Source organism: Sitophilus oryzae, unplaced genomic scaffold (assembly GCF_002938485.1).
Source record: "Sitophilus oryzae breed Bouriz unplaced genomic scaffold, Soryzae_2.0 scaffold_1499_pilon_pilon, whole genome shotgun sequence".
Classification (NCBI taxonomy): domain Eukaryota; kingdom Metazoa; phylum Arthropoda; class Insecta; order Coleoptera; family Curculionidae; genus Sitophilus; species Sitophilus oryzae.
The window spans coordinates 1,872,728-1,894,002 of record NW_022146168.1 but is presented as its reverse complement, the minus strand read 5'-3'; the positions used below and the strand labels follow the sequence as shown (position 1 = coordinate 1,894,002).

General features: G+C 31.6%; 1 protein-coding gene across 1 annotated transcript in view; it reads right to left on the bottom strand.

Moving 5' to 3' along the window:
- Window positions 1–21,275, bottom strand: part of LOC115877828 — a 298,544-nt gene that overhangs the window by 8,454 nt on the left and 268,815 nt on the right. Inside the window, exons 14-19 of the mRNA XM_030894155.1 lie at window positions 16,989–17,287; window positions 14,355–14,501; window positions 12,479–12,943; window positions 10,345–10,563; window positions 7,069–7,263; window positions 4,688–4,957 (exon numbers count right to left, since the gene is read on the bottom strand). Of these exons, the coding sequence (XP_030750015.1) occupies window positions 4,688–4,957; window positions 7,069–7,263; window positions 10,345–10,563; window positions 12,479–12,943; window positions 14,355–14,501; window positions 16,989–17,287 (1,595 nt within the window). The remainder of the gene's footprint in view (window positions 1–4,687; window positions 4,958–7,068; window positions 7,264–10,344; window positions 10,564–12,478; window positions 12,944–14,354; window positions 14,502–16,988; window positions 17,288–21,275) is intronic.

Sequence of the window (21,275 nt, the reverse complement as noted above, 5' to 3'; positions counted from 1 at the left end):
TCACCAAGTAACCACAGTGGCGCTAATAACACATAAATCTAAAAAATGAAACCATAGATAAGAGAATAAAAGTCACATAACCAAACATGATCCAAAAAAAGCTTTGTTTTTTTTGAATATAAAACAATTATTTTTATATATTAGAGGCTCAGTCTATTGCTGCTGAATAAAAATCTATAATATATTTCATGTGAGATGAAAATAAAATTTGTATTTTTTTGAAACCCGGGCCTTCACGTCAAATATTTATATCTTTTGAATAATTTCCTGTTCTAAAAATTTTCGGCGCATATTTTAAATTTTAGGTTTTTGCTACAGCAGCGTCATCTTAAGGCTTCCCTTTTTTGACCATTTTTTAATGCACGAAGATATTTCTCCTTACCTGTACACTCAATAGAACCGATTCATTGAGTCAGTCATTGTCTATTTTGAAAAAAAAGAAATGCATCTTCACTTTTTATTTCTTGCCATAATTTCATAAATTATGACAGTCATTTCTTTAATCTTTAGTTTAATTTGACTATTTAGTAAGAATAAGTTATTGTTTTTAATATTTTTATTCTTTAAAATACCAAAAAAGTTCTAGTTCTGTTATATTGTTTGTGAGACTGTCTAATAAGGTACAAAAACAATAGAATAATGAACAAACTCAAGAAATACTCCAAGCATCGAATTGGCGATATAAGATATAATAAAGTTATTTAGATAGTCAAATGTTATTAATCAGAATGTATTTTTTTTCTTTTAAAGTTCACCGACGATAGCTCCATCTTATTAGAAATTTGGAGGTATCTTCGGCTGACTTTTAAAGCTATGTACAAATAGCTCGATTTGCTAGCTAGACACGTTCGGTACAACAAAAAAACATATACAGTGCAACCTACCAGCCACACGCAAAAGTGAGGAAAAGGGCAATCTACAAAAATACAGAAGATAGAGGAGACAGTCTAGTATGTAAAAAACTTGGACGTATCGCTTTATATAATAGTAAGACAGAAAAATAATATAGTTGCTTCTTAGAGTAACTTTGAGACATGACTACTAGAGTGACGTCATTGAATATGCAACCAGCAGTACGCTGGTACCTAGACAAATAGTTCTAATTACGAAAAACAAATTTAGGACTTTGCATACTTCATGATATCATTGACCATTGTTTATTAATTTGAAATATTAACTCATGAAGCAACTATATTTGTTAAAACAAAACAGTGTATAGGAACGGTAAGACAAAATAGAGACAGTAGAGTAAGAGTGATTATATGTAAAGTCAATATGTGTGTGCACTTGTCTTAGATTAAACACTGAAAGATCTAGTAATTTAAAAGAACTCCAGGATATAAAAATTATATTTCCAAAATATTTAGGACTTTTTTCTGAACTGAGAGAATGGTTTAAGTTGGTTCAAATTTATTACAAATTAAAAAATAATTCAAGTTATGTTATATTCTAATTAGAAATCAATATTCTGGGTAAGAATATTAGCAATACTTCTCTTTTTATGAATATTGTTAAAGAAAACTTTGGTATTAAATCAAAACTTTTAGTTGAAGACATAATAATATTTAATTGTTTTTTAATGACTTTTAGCAATTTTCAGGAAATAAAAGTTGACTTGTAGAATTTATACAGTATATCTTATATCAAATCTTTCTGTGAGTAGTCTAAGATGTAAAGAATAGGGTCAAGATGAAGATAATATAGTATGTTTGTTATGATCGAATAAATTTATAATCGAGTCAGCTATTCAACAGTATTTCTACCTTAATTTAACTCTATTTTAATGATTCATTTTGTTATTTTAATGTTGATTGTTCAACACTAAAAGTCTCTAGCATTTTTGAATCTTTTATAACTTAGATACAGTTAATCTAAAATAAAAATGCTATTCTAAACCTGATTAGATTATTAATTTACATGGTTAAATGACTACAATAAACTTATAGATTCCAGTTTTAATATTCCTCAAGCACCCTTGCAGTAAGAAACTGAATAAAAGAGACAGATTTTTTTTCTTTTTTTTTGTCACTATACATTTTTTAGAACAATTTTTTTAGTCTTACTGGAACCTACAGAATACTCTAGTACGAGAATTAAGCTAGGTGTGCAATACAATTTTTAAGCCCGTGCGCTGGGAGAAAATTTTTAGTTGGCCGACTGTTTTAACTTGTTTATCCACGACTCGTCTATAATTTGATTATTATACATGAGTTTATGAAATAATAATATTCATTATTCGCTAATGAATAATAGTTTCATTAATCACCGCTTCCACTGATATCTCGATCCAAACTCCAAACAAGAGGTATTTGAAGTTTTTAATGTCACTTTTTGCATTCATCTATGGGGTGTTCCAAAAGTTGTTTTTCTTGTCATAAGATTTTTAAAACATTTTTTCCTTTTTAATAAGTCTCTCATGTTATATCACGACATGTAAACAAATTATTAAACACCATTACGAAGAAACAATGTTAAAATTCCCTCATTTTCTACTCAAAAATTCGATTTAAAAATTTGAAGTTTTTAATGTTATTTTTTGCATTCATCTATGGAGGGTTTCAAAAGTTGTTTTTTAAAAATAAAAACATATTAATATTATCTAAATTTTTTTGATAGTTCTGGATAAAGTATAGTATTCTACTCGCATAATATAATGGCTCTTATTCACTTGGATGATTTATAAACTTCATCCGCGTGAATAACAGCCACCATTATATGCTCGTTGAATAATATACTATTAAACGACTAGTTCCAGGTTTGTAACCAATGTATTCTTATGGAGCCGTTAACATGCAATCAAATAGTCGATGAGCACGGCTCCATAAGAATACATTGGTTACAAACATGCAACTAAATAGTCGATCGACTAAAAATTCCGTGTCAGCGTACGGGCTAACACTACGATAATTTTTTTTTTTTTATAAAAAGGTTTACCCAATAGAACAAAGAATATAAGAACATACTTGAATAAGATAAAGTACGAACATACTTCAGAAAAATTTTATTCATTTATATGAATTTTTCTGATTGAGGCATTGGAAAATTTAAAAAGTGTTACCCATAAAAGGTACATATTTTACAGAATTTGATTTTATTAACTTATGGTACTCAAAGGGATTATTAAAAAAACATGGTTATGGATATGTTTAGTGTTGTGGTTTAACCCTTTATAGCGCAGTACTAATTATTTTCTAGTTTGATGAAATTGACTTCAAAAATATATAAACTAGCACAAAGGGAGCATATCTTTTTAATAACATTTTTCAAAAAGTTAACAAACAACGGAATGGGGTGGTGGTGGTCGATTTTTCAACCAGAGACTGTTAAAGCAAATAGATAATATGTAATGATCTAATGTATATAATGTATAAACCATATGTATTATCCAATATAAGAGAAAAGAGTAAGTTCATTTTGATTATCTCTGTTAGCTCTCTACTCAAAAATATGCCCATGTGCGTTAATTAACCCTTTATAGGGTGATGGTCGCTAAATTGACCACTTTAATTTAACCGACTAACCAGTCGCGTGGGAGTGTATTATCGCCTAGTTTGTTTGCTATGCTTATTTCGATGCGCGTTTTGGTCATTTAATCAACCATATCTAAATATCTATACGTTGGCTGAATTGGCGCGAAAAGTTAACAAGCGGTTGAACATTCGACCAGTGAGCATTGGCATTGGTGACACTGAGTTCGCTGTGTGTCATATAAGTAATAATTATCGTCTAAGCATTTTCTATGCAAATTTCGTTTGATAAAAAAATTAAAATATAGGAACAAATGTACCTGTGACGTTGACTTCTTTTTATTTTGTGCACCAAATTTACGGCTCGGATGATATTTTCTAAAATCGTTACCATATCCTGTATATTTTCGATCATTTCCCATAAGATGCGAGTTTCTCGAAAAACAAAATTTAATTTACTTAATATTGGCATATTTTTGAGTAGAGAGCTAACAGAGATAATCAAAATGAACTTACTCTTTTTTCTTACATTGGATGATACATACAGTTTATACATTATATTCATTACATTAAATCATTACATATTATCTATTTGCTTGAACAGTCTCTAGTTAAAAAATCGACCACCACCCGCCCCACTCCCTTATTTTTTAACTTTTTGAAAAATGCTATTAAGAAGATATGTTCCCTTTGTGCTAGTTTATATATTTTTGAAGTCAATTTGATCCAACTAAAAAAATAATTTGTACTGTCCTGTAAAGGGTTAAGTCGTAATGGCGCAGTCGGGAGGACTGTACGGTAGTGACTTGGTAAAATAGAAAAATGCTACTGTGTAGCATTACTAAAATCTATTCTAATCCTTGTATTAAGCGGTTTTGTTTTAAAAAAATCGTTTATGTTTGTAAACTGACGTTTAAAAAAATTGCATGATAGTGGCGCAGTCGGTAGGATTGATTAGTACATTAATAATTATTAGTTTTTCGACAGAAAACGAGGGGTTAATAGATTGTATCTGTTGTATCTTGGTTACTAGAATTACTGTATAGTAATTTTAGAATGTGTTATCGTACTGTTAAAAAATTGATGTCAGTCTACACCTAGCTTTATTATAGTGAGCAGAGGCGTATAGAGTAGATAGGGTACAAAAGTATTAAGTGCCGGTTAAGATAGAGTACGACAACAAAAAGACAGTGTAGTAACGCCGGCGGGGGTCGCCTTACGTCGGGGCGAGGGTTTTAGTAAATCGTCCAAGCTAAAGGTTCGGGCGGTGGCGGGCGAGTAGCCGCTGACCCCGGCCGCGGCGTGTGGGCTGGTCAGGCTGAGGATGGACGGCTTGCGGATACCCAGGCGGCCGAAGAGTGACCGGGGGTTGCCGGCGGCGGAGGAGGTTCCGGAGCCGGGGGAGGGGGCGGTGGTGCCGGGAGGAGCCACAGAGGCGGCGGACGCGGCGGCCAGCTGCTCGCGGACCGAAGTGCTGCGCAGCGAGTGGACTGAAACAGACAGAGACATTATTTAATTGTTACGCTTGTTCTTATTACGCTGTAAATTGTTCTTGACATTGTTGATAATGAGGAAATTTCACGCGACACGTTTCGACTTGTATATACAGTGTGTTCCTTAATGACATGCTAATATTCAAGATGACGATTCTGGGACATATTCTAACCAAAAAAATTATATGAATGTATGTTTGTATATGTCCTAAATATTTTAACTTTTGAGATACAATGGTGGTGGTAAAATTCTTTTGGTGGTGATAAAAAAGATACGTCGGACAAAGAAAAATCAACAGATGAAGATTGTTTAGAAATGAATGAAGTTTTTGAAAATGATTTATTTTACGAGAAATCAGTGGCGTACTATTATTTCTCCAAAAATATTCAAGATAAAACCCTTACTGACGCACGGTGCGGCGGATGGTAATTCTAGCGGGACAAAACCGTTTTGTTAGAAATAAGCCAAAAATGTGTACTGATAAGAATAAATAGTAGACATTCCAATTGATATAAAAATCCAACAATTCTTTTTTTGTCGTATATATTCTTTGTATTTCGATACATTTTTATTAACCAAATTTAGTCGTTTTCTGCTCAGTAAGGCAGACGTAATACAAAAACAAAATATTTACGACATAACAAAATTAAGTGCTTATACATTCTATTCCAAAATCAAATTCAAAACCAAAAATCAAATTCTTTTAAAGATTGATATAAAGTCTAATTTATTTAAACACAATTTATTTAACACTAAGAAACAAAACAATAACGATAAAAATACTTAAAGTACTATTTACAACTTATTTACTGTTTATCTAACTATTTATCTAACAGGAATTTATTTTGAATTTAGCGGGGCCACTGTACACGTCGAACGTCTGCTTGTTCTCTGTCCTCTTCAGGCTTGGGGCGGCGGCTTATATATGAGAGAAACAGACAGTCCCGATTTGACTCGAAAATTCTTAGCCGCGTTCTCACCAGCTTTTATTTGTTCTCGAACACACTCTCGAACGGCACCGGGCGTCTTAGGCCGAGTTCACACGGGTCCGTAACTATTATAATGTAGTCATTACTCGTTAAAATATTTCGTACCTTTGTTCTGCAGATATCAAACTTGCACTTTTTTTTCAAACATCGATATATTGAATGATGTAGATCTTTTGCGTTCCCAATAGTTACCAAAAAGTAGTAAGCAATTTTGATGCTAGAATGTTTGTAGTATCCATGCCCATATTTATTTTTACCGGTTGGGTTAGGTTGAAAAAAACATAATTTTTAGAAGTCACCGGTTCAGCCGCCAAGAATTTTTTGAAGCCCTCAAGATAAAAGATGTTTTAAAACCAACATCTAAGACCAGTTTGACCGTTTTGTGGGATGTTGTGATGCAATTCTTGGATCTCATTTCTCTTAGTGACGATCTGTTGAGATCCAGCTGCGATCATTTTTCATTGTTTTATATCGAAAGTGGAAAAAAGTTGCTTTTCCTTAAACAAGTTTTGCAAATATAATAAATCGTAGCTAGAAGGCATCTTACTAGTCACAGGGAGCTCAAGCTTAACCCCCAAAAGTTTCATTTCAATCTGCTAGTTCATAAAAACGAAACAAAGACTTGTTAAAGGGTTAATAGAAGAGCATTCAAAAGAAGAATTGGGTTTTGCAACTACTTTGAGCTTTAGGGCTAGTAGGAGTAGGGATGCTGTTGTGTCGTTGAAACTTTAACTGAAACTCCATCGAAAAGCACTGAGTGCAAAAAAAAAACCAAGAATGACACTAATATTCAATTCAGCAATTTTTCTCCTGATGAAGTTCTGGCTGTATTTACAGATTTGAAATTAACACAAGCTCAATACCAACTTGAACCAGCCTTAGGAATGCGTTAAAATTAAAAGGTTTTAAAGATGTGTTTCCCAGTATTATTACTATCCGCCGCACTGTGCGACGTCGCAGATTATTTTTTTTTTCCGTAGAATAAGTCTAAGAATCACCCCTCTCCCCCTTAAATATTAGCATGTTATTAAGGAACACCCTTTATATTACTGGCTGTTATCAATTAAAATCTAACAGTAACTAACTAGGTAAGTAACTAAATTAACGAAGAAACTTACTTCTATTTCTGTTGTCATCCTCAGCCAACAATTTTTCGATTTTCTCCGGAAAATGCCTTTTGGCACACCACACCAATCCGATAACTCCCATAACGACGAAAACCGTCATCAAACCAAGCCAAAATGGTTCGTGCAACATTCTCTCACTGAGAGGCTTGTAAGGAATGCGAAGCATCTTTTTCTCGCATCTCGCACCTGCGAAAGAAAAACCACAAAACAGGAATTACTGAACTTTGACTGAAATAGCCCGGCATTGATAATAACCGAAAATAGATAAGTTATAATAATTATTTATTAACACAAACATCCGATACGCTACTGAAGCAAGTAAGTAAAATCCATAAATGTCAAATCACAGTCAAATTGGCGTATCTAAGGGTGTATTCCGTTGCTTGGTTATGGTTTTATGTTCCGTTTCTATCGGTTTCTTGAAAGTTTTATTATTACGGAACACGGTTCCTGAAAAATTCGGTTATGACTGTCACCAAACTAACCTGCTCGAGAAGGCTGGTTTTTCTGGTTTTGTTTCTCAATCAATGTCATTTATGTGACAGAAATCAAGCAAATATTGGAAGTTTCAGTGAAATTTTCATTTAATAAATTTGTAATAATATTTTGTATTTACATCCAAAAGCAATGGAGGTAGGCAGTAAAGGTAAATAAATTTCATTAACTAAATAGAATGACTTTTTAGGACCATTTAAGAAAACACGAGAAACAAGACAAGTAATCGTGAATGTTTTGTAAGCTATAAAAATATAAATATTGATTAGATTTGTTTATTTATTATTGATCTGTTTTAATATTGGACCTGCAAATCTTCACTTGAGTTGTCTAACGAGTTTAACAGTTTATTAATAAAGTACTTTTCGATATTAAACTCCATTGAAAACAACAATTGCAAACGCAAAAGCAGAAAATAGGTACATTAAAAATGCATAAAAGATAAATTTTAGAATAGAGGTATTGAAATTTAGAAATCGTCAACATTTGACGTTTCCAGTATTTTACCAAACCATTCCGTATCAAATCGATGTTTTTCAGGAACCGCTCTTTACCGTAGTTTACCGGTTTGGTTTGGTTTGGTTTTGCAATGGAATACAGCCTATATTCTTTGACATCTAATCTTTGACAAGCAGTAAATAAAAGCAGAAATGCAAGAACAAATGTTTTAAAACAAGATATATGTGATATAACAGTACGAGAGCTAGCAACGTCGGAAACACAAGTATTTTAAGACGTCTGGCTCTTTGATATATCTTTTACTATGCTCTCTAGAACAGCATGCGGCCCGTCTGGCTGCCGGTAAACGTTGTGAGAGAAGATCCTATATTTTTATTAGTCCTTTAAATTCTAGTATTGAATATAAATCGAACATGTCTCCATAGTGCAGTGCGTAGAGTTCGAATCCGGGTCAGGGCAAAGACTTTTTTATTTTATTTTCGTTTATATTCTGATAGTAAAGTATTAAATATTTGTTTTTTTTAAATTACCAAAATTATTTAATACTTTACTATCAGAATACAAACAAAAATAAAATAAAAAAGTGTTTGCCCTGACCCGGATTCGAATTCTGAATCATCGGTTCGTGGTCGGAAACTCTACGCACTGCGCTATGGAGACATGTTCGATTTATATTCAATACTAGAATTTATAGGACTAAATTAATAAAAAATATATGTCTTCTTCCGATGCACAGTAGTGAACGCAACGGGTATCGGTAGCCAGACGGGCCGCATGCTGTTCCAGAGAGCATAGTAAAAGATATATCAAAGAGCCAGACGTCTTAAAATACTTACTCGAAAACGTTGCTAGCTCTTAGACTATTGACTTACTAGGCGAAAAGTTATTCCATTATTATATTACTACTTGTCAAAGATTAGATGTCAAAGAATTTGGATACATCAATTTCACTTACTGACTTCAGTAGCGTATCGTATGTTTGTGTTAATAAATAATTATTATAAATTATCTATTTTTATTAGAATTATATATTTTTATAACAATTTTAATAACTACTAACATTTATTGACAAATTAAAATAAAACAACACATTATCGAATCTCTACATCATATTTTTACACGTTTTGAACTTTTGAAAAAAATAGAACGGCACACTGTGGTCCATTTTGTCAAGTTAGCCGGAAAAAAATATTAGTGAAAATTACTTAACTTTGATTAATAACTATATCCGATTTTATATGTTAGGTATCATAAAATTACATTAATAATATAATTAATAAAAACAGGTCGTATACAGGGTGTATAATAATTAAAAACTTGGAAAAGTTTCGTTATTTTTTATTTTAAATAGATTTTGGTCGCGATCATTTGCATATGTTAGATATTTAAAAATTATCATATTCTAAGAATAATACTATGGATCTTACAGATTTTGCTAACAGTTGCTTTTAAAAAGTCAACAACTTCCAAGCGTTTAATCTGGGCAATACGTCCTAAAAAATGGCCTGGACTTAACAGACGGACTAGGCCGGTAAATTTGTAGGTTTGGTAAAGTTGTCTAATGGTTTAACTATCAACTTAACTTTATTTAAAACTGAAACCTCATAAGACTTGTTTCTGCTAGTTCATTAAAAAAATGTATATTCTAATAATTTAAAAAAAAATCTAACCATATCAAAATTATTTACTCATATTTAATACTCAACAGAAGAACATTAATGTCAAAAAACTTACCACCAACAATTGCTCTTTCCATTTTAGATAGTATTAATGACATATAACTTTTTGCACGGAATACCCAAATTAAAAACTTTATTCATGTGCAAATAACAAGATTATTTAGTTTAGTGTGTCAACTATACTACATTTTCAATCAAAATAACAGTAAATTCGCAACGACCTTTGACATATTTGTTAATGAAATGTGCTTAGCAACTATTTCAAAGCCTACTTATGGAGTTTTTGACGCCGCTTAGCCTCATCAGATTTTTTAATATTTTCCTGTTAATTTTTAAAAATTGACCACAGTGCGGCACTGATAAACCGGAACTTAAGTCAGCCATTTTCGGACACCGTCGCTTTCTATGATATTTGATATGCTCCTTCCTTAATCTTTTTATTTAAATAACTCTTCTCTAGTACAATGAGAGAAGACATGACAGTGATAGATGCGTCTGTCATTTTAATTCACAGGTAGATTTTGTCTTCTCTGATACGGTCGGACAGACTTTACTTTAAAAACGATAAAAAGTCAAATGTAAAGAAAGAAATAATTGTAACGAAAAAATATTTTTTATAGACTCTATACTCTACCTTCCCACCAGGCGTGGCATCTACACTGAAACCCATCTCCCTTCTCTATGCACATTCCTCTGCTCTCACATGGATTCCCTTCACAAGGTTTTCGTTTTTGTTCACAGGTGGGACCGGAATACCCCGATCGACAGTGACATTTGTAGCTGGTATTGGTCAGTTCACAAGTTCCGAAGACGCAAGGTTCCAAATCACATTGGGTCACCGCGCAGAACAACCCTAAGAAATAACTTTCTTTTAAATAAACTACAAAAGAAAATGAGTCTGAGTGTTTGATAACCCCAACTTGTGGATTTTGTACCCTCCTACTTGTACGTATTTGAAATTTTGATGTAAAATCCGCATAGAAGAAATGTATCAACCCAATTTTTATCTATCTCATATGTTTGATTTTTCATTTAAGCTGTCTGCATCATTGTCTTACACGTTAAAATCTAGGCCACGCAGTTTCGATGACCAGATCGGTATACTAAGGGCTGGCAAAGGTTAGTCTTGGGTCAAGATTTCCGTATGTAAGAAGAATACAATGCGTTTATAATGTACTGAATAAAGAGAGAACAGTAAAAACGTTGCCAAACGTATGAAATAAACCGAGAAACTGTGCACATGGCTAAGACCGTGGAAGGGGATATAGCAGATTCATCGGGGTCAACCGGTCGACCCAATCAGTACCATATCAGTACTTAAAATTCTGGGGAAAAGTGTACATCATGCGTTCAGCTTCACGATTTAATTACGTCTTGTGATACTTTATTTGTTTATTTATTAACGAGTCGTTGTAATTTTTCCTATAGCTTGTAAATTTTTAAGTGCAAGTTATAAACACTTGCACTTTTGGTAAAAATAAGTGGAATTGAGTTGGTGTTCGACAGTTGTCGCGCTATTAGAACTTTGAATTCAAAAATCGATATCTCGAAATCCATTAGAAATAATTGATTGTAGTTTTTTCAAAATTTTTCTTAATATTTCTGCTATGTTTTCTTCGCAGACAGTATGTGAAAATCTTTATAAATAAAAAAGTTACACGATTGCTGAAAATTGTAATGCACTAAAAGTAAACGGATGGGGTTTTTTTAAAATTTTGAATGAAAAAAAAGCCAATCGATTTTTTCTTATTTAAACATCTTGTTAAAGATCCGAACTTCAAAATAAAAAATAGTTTCAATATCTACAGTAGTTCTTGAGTTATCGCGTTTTATATCTTAAAAAGTTGAGTTTTTAAATTGTCGCGATTACTGACGTTTTTTTGTTATAAAAAAATGGACGCATTAACGATATCCTTATAATTCTATTTCAGATACTCAGAAACATATCTAATGGTTTTATTTAGTTATCTTTTCGAAAATAACAGTCTTTTAAAAATAAGCGGTTTGCGATCGTGATTTTACTTTATTTGATAGAGAAAAGCGTACCGGAGAAATATGGCAACGCCGCAACAGCTTACCGTCGCATTTCTCTCACTCGACTTAATAAGATCCCTATGCGATCTACTTCCACACATGTAAATACCGATCCAAAAGTAAGAGTTGCCAGCACGACATGATGCAAAACTGATTTTAAAATTTTCCTTATTTGTAGTCCTTTTTTTATTTTTTCCATAGTAACTGTTAAAATCGCCTTATATCTATCAAAAATAGTAGATAAAATAGTACTTTAACCGCAAGGGTAGATTAAATGATACTCTAACAGCGAGGATAGGTTAAAAACTTTATTTCTTCTCGCACGTTTTTTAATTGCTTCCGTTTTTGAAAATGTTTGTATTCTTTTTATAAGTTATTCGGGATTTAAATGGAAGTAGTTTGGATATGTCGCCTCAGCTTGAATATCTGTTGGTAATTTACTTATTTCGTTTTGAGCCGTTTCTGGCTCCAATTCAATCAGCAATCGATACGAAAGAGAATTAAAAAATATTGACTCAAAACTGACAACTAAAGAGACAGCTTTATTTATTTGTCAAATTACATATAAACCAACGCCAACCCAGCACAATATTTTTTCTCCTCGTAATAAATTCCTTGAAATAATAATTTCTGAATATTTTTTAAAACGTAACTCGCTATGGAAAAAAATGTTGTTTTATACACGACGATAAAATTGCATTATCGTCTTGTATAAAAAATAACTATTTACATACCTGTAAAATGCCCTACACACTGACACATCTTCTTGGACTTCTTGTTAACGCATTTTCCCTCATTTTGACACGGATTCGGCCTGCACGATTCAACACCCCTGTTCCTATAACCGATCAACTTCTTCACATACTCCTTATCCCTCAAAACCTTCAAAGTGCCATTCAGTGAGTTCCCGTGACTATCCGACTTCTGACGCAGCTGTACACTGTTCAAAAACGACTTGATATGGACAGGCGGTAGTTCTGAGGGGTATTTCTCGAAACATAACCTCCAAAGTGTACCGTTGACGTCAGAATAGTTGTCGAAGACTTCGATGGTGCCTCTGTTGTCGTCACAGGTGTGGTCGCTTAGCTTGACGGCGTGGAATGCCATGGATATTATGTGGCCTAAAGGTGCTATGAAGCGTTGTAGTAGTTCGACGTTTTCTGGAGTGTTTTGTGGATAGTTAAGATGAAGAAGTTGACCTATTAATGAATTATATTGTTTTAAAAATACCGTATGATCGACAAAAAAACGCCGTCAAAGAAGGCTTTGCTAAAAATTGACAAAAAACATAGAAATTCTTTAGAAATAGAGAAAGAAATAGAACTAATTATAGAAAGATTAAAGAACGTTTCCAGACACACAAATATATTTCCGAAACCTTATTTTTTCTATCTCTAATTTATAACTACACCATTTAAAAATCATTTTTACTCGATATAAAAATAAATTACAATCTTTTTGACGCCGTTTTTTCGATCGGAACAAGCATAAAGAAAAATAACATTTATTTTAAAGAATATGCAAATCTTCAAGTGTCATTATTTCTAAGCTCTATATACCGGATGCGTCTCAAAAGTGGCTCACCCCCTATAACTTTTTTATTTTTTCAGATAAAAAAACGAGATTCGGTATGTTAGTATATGACATAAATTGGAATTGACTGACGTATTCAATTGTTTTTGGTCACTTCCTCTTTCACCGCAAATGACTACAACTTTTGATTTTTAAATGACACCATCGGTATTTTTTTACTTTATTCGATAGAAAATGATATTCTGAATAGAATGACATATCATATGTAAACTTTTGACATTCTCGCTTAATAAAAAATACTATTTTAAATTTCAATCTAGAATGCCATAGCTATGGAAACACTAATTCTTAATCAAGGAGCCTTGGAAAATAGATTTGATCGTCTAACGTTTTTAGTGTCTTGTCCTGGCTAGTTAAAGAAGCCCAAATCGTATTTTTAATCATATCTCAATTTTTTCAAATCGAACGAGAGTGGCTTATTAGTGTATTTGGAAAAAGCATTTTTTTCGAATAATTTGATAGCACACACTTGGTATTTTGAGTCAAATTTTCGTTACGAACCGAAGTTATAATTTCAAATAAACCATATGTAAAAATGTGAAAAGTTGACATACCATATGCCATTCTATTCAGAGTGTCATTTTCTATCAAACAAAGTAAAAAAATACCTAGGGTGCCATTTAAAAATCAAAAGTTGTAGTCATTTCCGGTGAAACAGGAAGTGACCGAAAACAATTGAATACGTCGATCAATCCTAATTTATGTCATATATTAACATAACAAATCTCGTTGTTTTAACTGAAAAAATAAAAAAGTTATAGGGGTGAGCCACTTCTGAGACGCACCCGGTATTTCAGATAGTCAAGTTTAGGAGATTATTTTTTTTCTTCTGATTTTGTAATATTTTTCAAGAGATGATTAGTAATAGTTTTATTATAAAACATACTAAAATTAAAGATAACCATTTCCTGTAATTATTTTGTAGAAAAAATTATATAAATACTAATTTACAATTATTTTATGAAAGTAAATGAGGAAAATAACGATTTATTTAATCATAAAAGCTTAAATTATTACCTGAAGTATCATTGGCTAGCATAACGACTTTTTCTTTTAAGGAAAATTCGTCTAAAGTCTTGTAGATGGCCTGAAAACCTCTCCCTCTAGGTTTCGGTCCTGTTTTTAGTCTTATTTTTAACTGTTCACCAATAGAAACATAACATCCTGAAAACAATTAATTATAGGAATAAAAAATGTCTACAGAGAAAATTTCCTAAATCAATGTAATTAAATTATAGAAATGGTTATTTTAGCCTAACTGTAATTGCCATTTTAATAAATTACTACAGTACTTAGGGGAACTACCAAAATAGTAACCATAAAAAAAGTTGTATTTTATAAACCAAAAAAAACAGTGTGTGCACTATGTGCGCATATTTGAAGTGAAACTTCTTACTAATAGCTATTAAATTGAAAGATTTTTTTATGAATGCTTTTTATAAACTTCAAAAAAATTAAAATTAATATAAAATCGAGTAAAAATAGAGTAGTATACTCTTGATTTATAATTTTATAATCTTTTTTTTAATTTTTTTAAAAAATTATATTTTTATCACCTGACCGGATAGCTCTGGCAGCTGTGGCCATTAAACCAAAATTTTATTACATCTATATCTCTGGCTACTACTAACCAACAAATTGTTTTTTGTTGTCTGTTTTTGTTTAAATGTTTTGTTTATTATTCATTATTTATAGTGATTTACAGTAATTTTATTAAATTATACGAATATTCTCGTTGATTATATGCTATATGGCTTAAAATAAATATTACAGTGTCTTCCAATGAAAATATGAGTTACTAACTCTAAATTCTAATTCTAAGCTGGTAAATGAGCTTTACCTAGACCGTTATTCAGAATCTACAAACCTATCTATAAAAATATGCATAAAAATTTACTTCCTAGCACACAATCAGAGGATACTGGTACACATCAAGGTTGGTACAGTATCAAGTTTATTATAGTTATTTTCTTAGCCGCGTATGGTACAGATCGTTACCCAGTGTTGCCACAAGCTTATTTTTCATCGGGGTAGATTATCACGAGATAGCGGGGTTAAATTGTTTTATAAAGGGATAGATCTACCCCGAATGGGGTGGCTATGGCAACACTGCCATTACCACTTTTCCTCTGGGTAGCTCGTGTGTCACGGCCTTGAATTTTTACTCCCAACGCGGGTAAAGAAGTTTCACTTCAAAAAAACGTGTCTCATACTAAGATATATTATGAAAACTAATAATGGTCTCATATCTTATAAACTTCGTGGATAAAGTTATGCCGTAAGTTGTTACACAAAACTTTAACCTATTTCTTTCTTTCTAAAGGTTGTAGATTAATATATTTGGTGCGTCTCAAAAGTCGCTCACGCTTATAACTTTTTTATTTATTCAGTTAAAAAAACGAGATTTGGTATGTTAGTATATGACATAAATTAAGATTGATTAGCGTATTCAATTGTTTTCTGTCACTTCCTGTTTTACGAAATGACTACAGCTTTTGATTTTTAAATGGCACCTTAGGTATTTATTTACTTTATTGGAGAGAAAATAACACTCTGAATAGAATGACATATCATATGTCAACATGTGACATTTTCGCATATGGTTTATTTGAAATTATAACTTGTGGTTCGTAACGAAAATTTGACTCGAAATACCAAGTGCGTGGTATCAAATTATTCGTAAAAAAATGCCTTTTCCAAATATGATAATGAGCCACCCTCGTTCCATTTGAAAAAATTGAGATATGATTAAAAATACGATTTGGGCATCTTTTAACCGGCCAGGACAAGACACTAAAACATTAGACGATCAAATCTATTTTTCCAAAGCTCCTTGTTTAAGAATATATGTATGCTCCTTGATTAAGAATATATACATATATAATGTTTTTAACATAGCCATGGCACTCTAGACTGAAATTTAAAATACTATTTATTATTAAGTGAGAACGTCAAAAGTTTACATATGATATGTCATTCTATTCAGAATATCATTTTCTATCAAATAAAGTAAAAAAATACCTAAGGTGTCATTTAAAAATCAAAAGTTGTAGTCATTTCCGGTGAAACAGGAAGTGACCAAAAACAATTGAATACGTCAATCAATCCCAATTTATGTCATATACTAACATACCAAATCTCGTTTTTTTTATCTGGAAAAATAAAAAAGTTATATGTATACATATTCTGTATACGTTTAAAACAAATCAACTATTATCGAAACAACAATATTAAAAAAAATCCTGTATATTTGTGCGACACTCGGTCGTACAACAACCGTTACGTGGCTGTCTGGTTCAGAACGTCGTATTTCGTCTTAACTATTATACACTTCAGCATACATGTTTTTCGATCGCTTACCGTATTAGGTAAAACGTCTTTAAGAATGGACCGATTGATGGCGACTTTCCGCAGGAGAATGAAGAATGTCGGACAAAGACGAAGCTATGCCAGCGGAAATGATTTAAAGCGTAACAGAAAATTAAATATCTGTCACTGGAACCGCAATAGCTTCGTTGTTTATCGCTAGACACATAACCATTGAGGATTAAGTTATAGGGGTGAGCCACTTTTGAGACGTACCCGGTATACACCTATCCTTCTCAAGATCAATGTTAATAGTTTAAAAAATAATTTTAAAAAAAAAATTACCTTCTGTCAACAAACTATCCACCTGAAATGGTTCGAAATATTCGAGTCCTTTTCCTAATTGCAGTTCCAGAATTGCCTCCCTATTCAAACTTTTCCGATCGCTATTGTTTGATTCCAGATCAGCATCTGTGAATTCTAGCCACAATTTCTTGCCAGGAGCTGCCTGGATGATGACTGAACAATCCAGATGGGATAGCAGACCATCTGGGTAGTTTGGACTGGTTATAGTTCCTTCGCGGGCTGTCAGGGTTTGCGTGGGACAGGCTGATACGTCCACGAAATGCCAGCCAAGAGAAAATCTGTAAAAAAATCGTAGAAAACAGTATAGAAATAAATAAATAATTATTATAAATTTAAACAAATTATATGGAGTACATGAAAAGCACGCAATATGTTTTATATTTTCAATCATAATATTGTCATTTTACACATTTATATTTTAAGTTACATAGTACAATATTGTTTTCTCGAAAGTTAGTTATGTAACGGGCATCCCAAATTTGAGGGTGATCGTTGGGATGTCGAAAACTATGAGTTCAAATTATGGCAAAGTTTCTCAATTTTAAAATAAAAAAAATTTTTGTTTTTTTTTCGATTAGTATATGACCTCTCATATGCATAGAAAAACATTCAAAAAATATTCGAAAAATAAAATATTTAAAAAAATAAAAATATGGCCCCAAGTTGGGTGCCATATTCTTCATTCTTCGATTTATGTGTAACAACTTTTTCTATTACCAAAAACAAAAAGGTAAAAGTATATTCGTTGCTTTATTTCTAGCTGTGTATTTGTTGTTCCAAATATACAGGGTGAGTTTTCTATGATGTTCTCTATGGGTATCTCGGAAACTACTGGAGATAGAGACTCGGTTAAATGGGGAAAGAATTGCAGTTTTGTGGGGTCATAAATATGCGCCTTTCAGATTTTTGAAAAAGTTCATGGCTTACTAGATATTTCGAGAAAAACAAATTTCGGCTATTTTAAAAATGGTTTCTATTTCCATTATAATCTATTATAGACAAAAAGTTTTCAGATAAAAGTTGTAGATAATCACATCCTTAATGAGACTGTGTTCCCCGTTTCTCTCTAAAGCCTGTCATTTTTGACATATGACACAAACTTGTGTTTTTTTAAATGGAAACCATAGTTGGCCATGACTTCATAAAAAGCGCCATTTTTTAAGCTCTTTACCGATATAAGCAATAATATGTTTTTTTTGGAAAAATTGCTGAGTTATAGCCAATTCTTATCTTTCTTGGTTAATTTCACTTAGTTGGCATGGTATATTCTATTATGTTATTTATTTAATTATTATAATTTATGACTTATAAAAACACAGAATATTTTATTAAACAATTCTTTACAATTTACATTACACAAGCTTAAACTTAAAAAATAATATCGCTACATACAGTTTAAGTTATTTTAGGAAATATTCAAAAAATATACTGCATAATCTAAATCTAAAATAGACAGGTCAGGTCCATGCAATTGAGTCCGAGTCCAATTGAGAGGAGGCCCATGCAATTGGTCCACCTCTTCCTATCTTTGAGTTTAAATAAGTACGATATAAATAATTTTTAACATTTTTTTCATTATGGAGGGGGGGGGTCATAATGAAAGTTATGTTGGAACCACTCTATTGATGCGCGAGTCTCTAAATTTAACTTTTCTAACATGTCTTGAAAACCGTTCTCTAAAAACCCTATGTAACTATCCTCGAAAATGTATGACCAAGAAAAAGTTGAACTAATAATCCTACACGCTTTTCTTCATTTGAAAAATTCATATTTAAAATTTTTGGTTATTTTAATTTACAAAGTTTGTATGTGACAGTTTGACTGATAGCAACGACGATTGAACTTGTTTCCATGGCTAACTAAGTGAAATTGTTTAAAAATTAAAAGAATTGGCTATAACTCAGTATTGCTTCGAAAAAAACATATTGTAGCTTATATCGCTGAAAAGCTTAAAAAATGGCGCTTTTTATTAAGTTATAGCCAACTACGGTTTCCATTTAAATAAACATATGTTTGTGTCATATGTCAAAAATGACAGACTTTAGAAAAAATCGGAGAACACAAACTCATTAGGGATGTAAGTATCTACAACTTTTATCTGAAAACATTTTGTCTAAAATATATTATAATGGAATTAGGGACAATTTTTAAAATAGCCAAAATTTGTTTTTTTCGAAATATCTAGTAAGCCATGGACCTTTTCAAAAATCTGAAAGGCGCATATTTATGATCCCACAAAACTGCAATTCTTTCCCTATTTAACCGACTCTCTATCTCCAGTAGTTTCCAAGATACCCATAGAGAACATCGTAGGAAACTCACCCTGTATATACAAGATGGTCCAAACTGTATTCCGGAAACTTTAGCGGCATATTCTGCAGATAAAAATAAGTCAAAAAGTTCTTATAAATGTATGTCCTAAAATGCTTAGTTTTGGAGATACAGGGTGTAGAAATTTCATTTTTATTTCGATTTTTTCCAAATAATTTTTGAAGTAACATTAATATTAGGATGAAATTTGGTGTCTGGGAGTTTTTTGATATGAGAAATTCGATTTTGATATCAATATGACTCCTATTTGTAGAGGGCGCCACCTACATATTTTTAACTGGTTTGAAGAGTAATAACTTTTCGTCCTTACCTGTATAAAACTACCAAGTAAAAAAATATACATTTACGACGTTTTTAACGTAAAAAGGATCTCTTAATAAAAATCGCTACGAGTAACAGTTCTCGAGATATTTGAAATCGAAATTATCAATACCTGTTATCATTGACATAAATTAAACATGTTGTCTAAATAGTTAATAGAGGGAAATCATAAATTTGAAATGTTTTTGTGCCAAACCATCATCAATCATCATTTTTTCGAAGAAAATTTTATCATCAATTTAAAAAAATAAAAGTTTTCTAAATTTATCTTTTTAGTCAAATAACTATCTACTCAACATGTTTATTTTTTGTCAATAATGACATGTATTGACTATTCCCATTCTAAATATCTCGAGAAGGGTTGCTCGTAACGATTTTTACCAAGAGACATTTTTTACTTAAAAAAATACGAAAATGAATATTTTTTCACTCAGGTTCGCGGTTCTATACAGATACGGACAAAAAGTTATTACTCTTCAAAACAGTTAAAACACAGGTAGGTGGCGCCCTCTACAAATAGGAGTCATAATGACATCAAAATCAAATTTCTCATGTCAAAAAACTAACAGACACCAATTTTCATCCAGATATTGACTTTACTTCAGAAATTATTTTGAAAAAATCGAAATAAAAATGAAACTTCTACACCCTGTATCTCCGAAACTAAGCATTTTAGGACATGCATTTATATGAAGTTTTTTACTTCTTTTTATCTGCAGAATATGCTCCCGAAGTTTCCGGAATACAATTCGGACCACCCTGTATATATATATATATATATATATATATATATATATATATATATATATATATATATATATATATATATATATATATATATATATATAGGGGTGTTTCAAAACAAATGCGAAAAACTTTAGGGGGTGATTCCTTGTTCAAAATAAAGGGTAGTTTGCTTTATAAACGTTGGGTCAAAAGTCAACCATTAGGGAGATATCGCAGTACAAAGATGGCGGAAAATTAATGTTTTTATTTTTTATCTTGAAAACAAAAAGAGATAGACTAATGAAATTTTATTACTTTTTTTTACACACTTTCAGGTAATTTTTTTACTTTTTTAAAATGAGTGGAAGGGGTTGAAATAAACTACCCCTATCATTCTTGTTAACGAAATTTAAAGAAAAATCTTATCAAACACATGCAAATACTTTAATTTGGATAGTTTAGTTTGTTTAGAAACTTTTTTATCTCTTATGTTTTTTTGATAAAATTCACCGATTTGAAATTAAAAAATAAAATGTAAAGCATTACATGTCAGGACAAAAAACATTTTTAGATTAAGAATCTAGTGATAATAACGATAATAATAATCATCTAGATAATAACGTATAGCAGTAGAGTAATGTCAAATAAAATAATATTAGGAACATCCTAAAAAGTAACAGCGGCCGACTAGATTTTTCCCTAAAAAAATTACAGCAGCCCACTAGATTCTTTATCAGAAAATGTTTTTTGTCCTGACATGTAATGCTTTACATTTTATTTTTTAATTTCAAATCGGTGAGTTTTATCAAAAAAACATAAGAGATAAAAAAGTTTCTAAACAAACTAAACTATCCAAATTAAAGTATTTGCATGTGTTTGATAAGATTT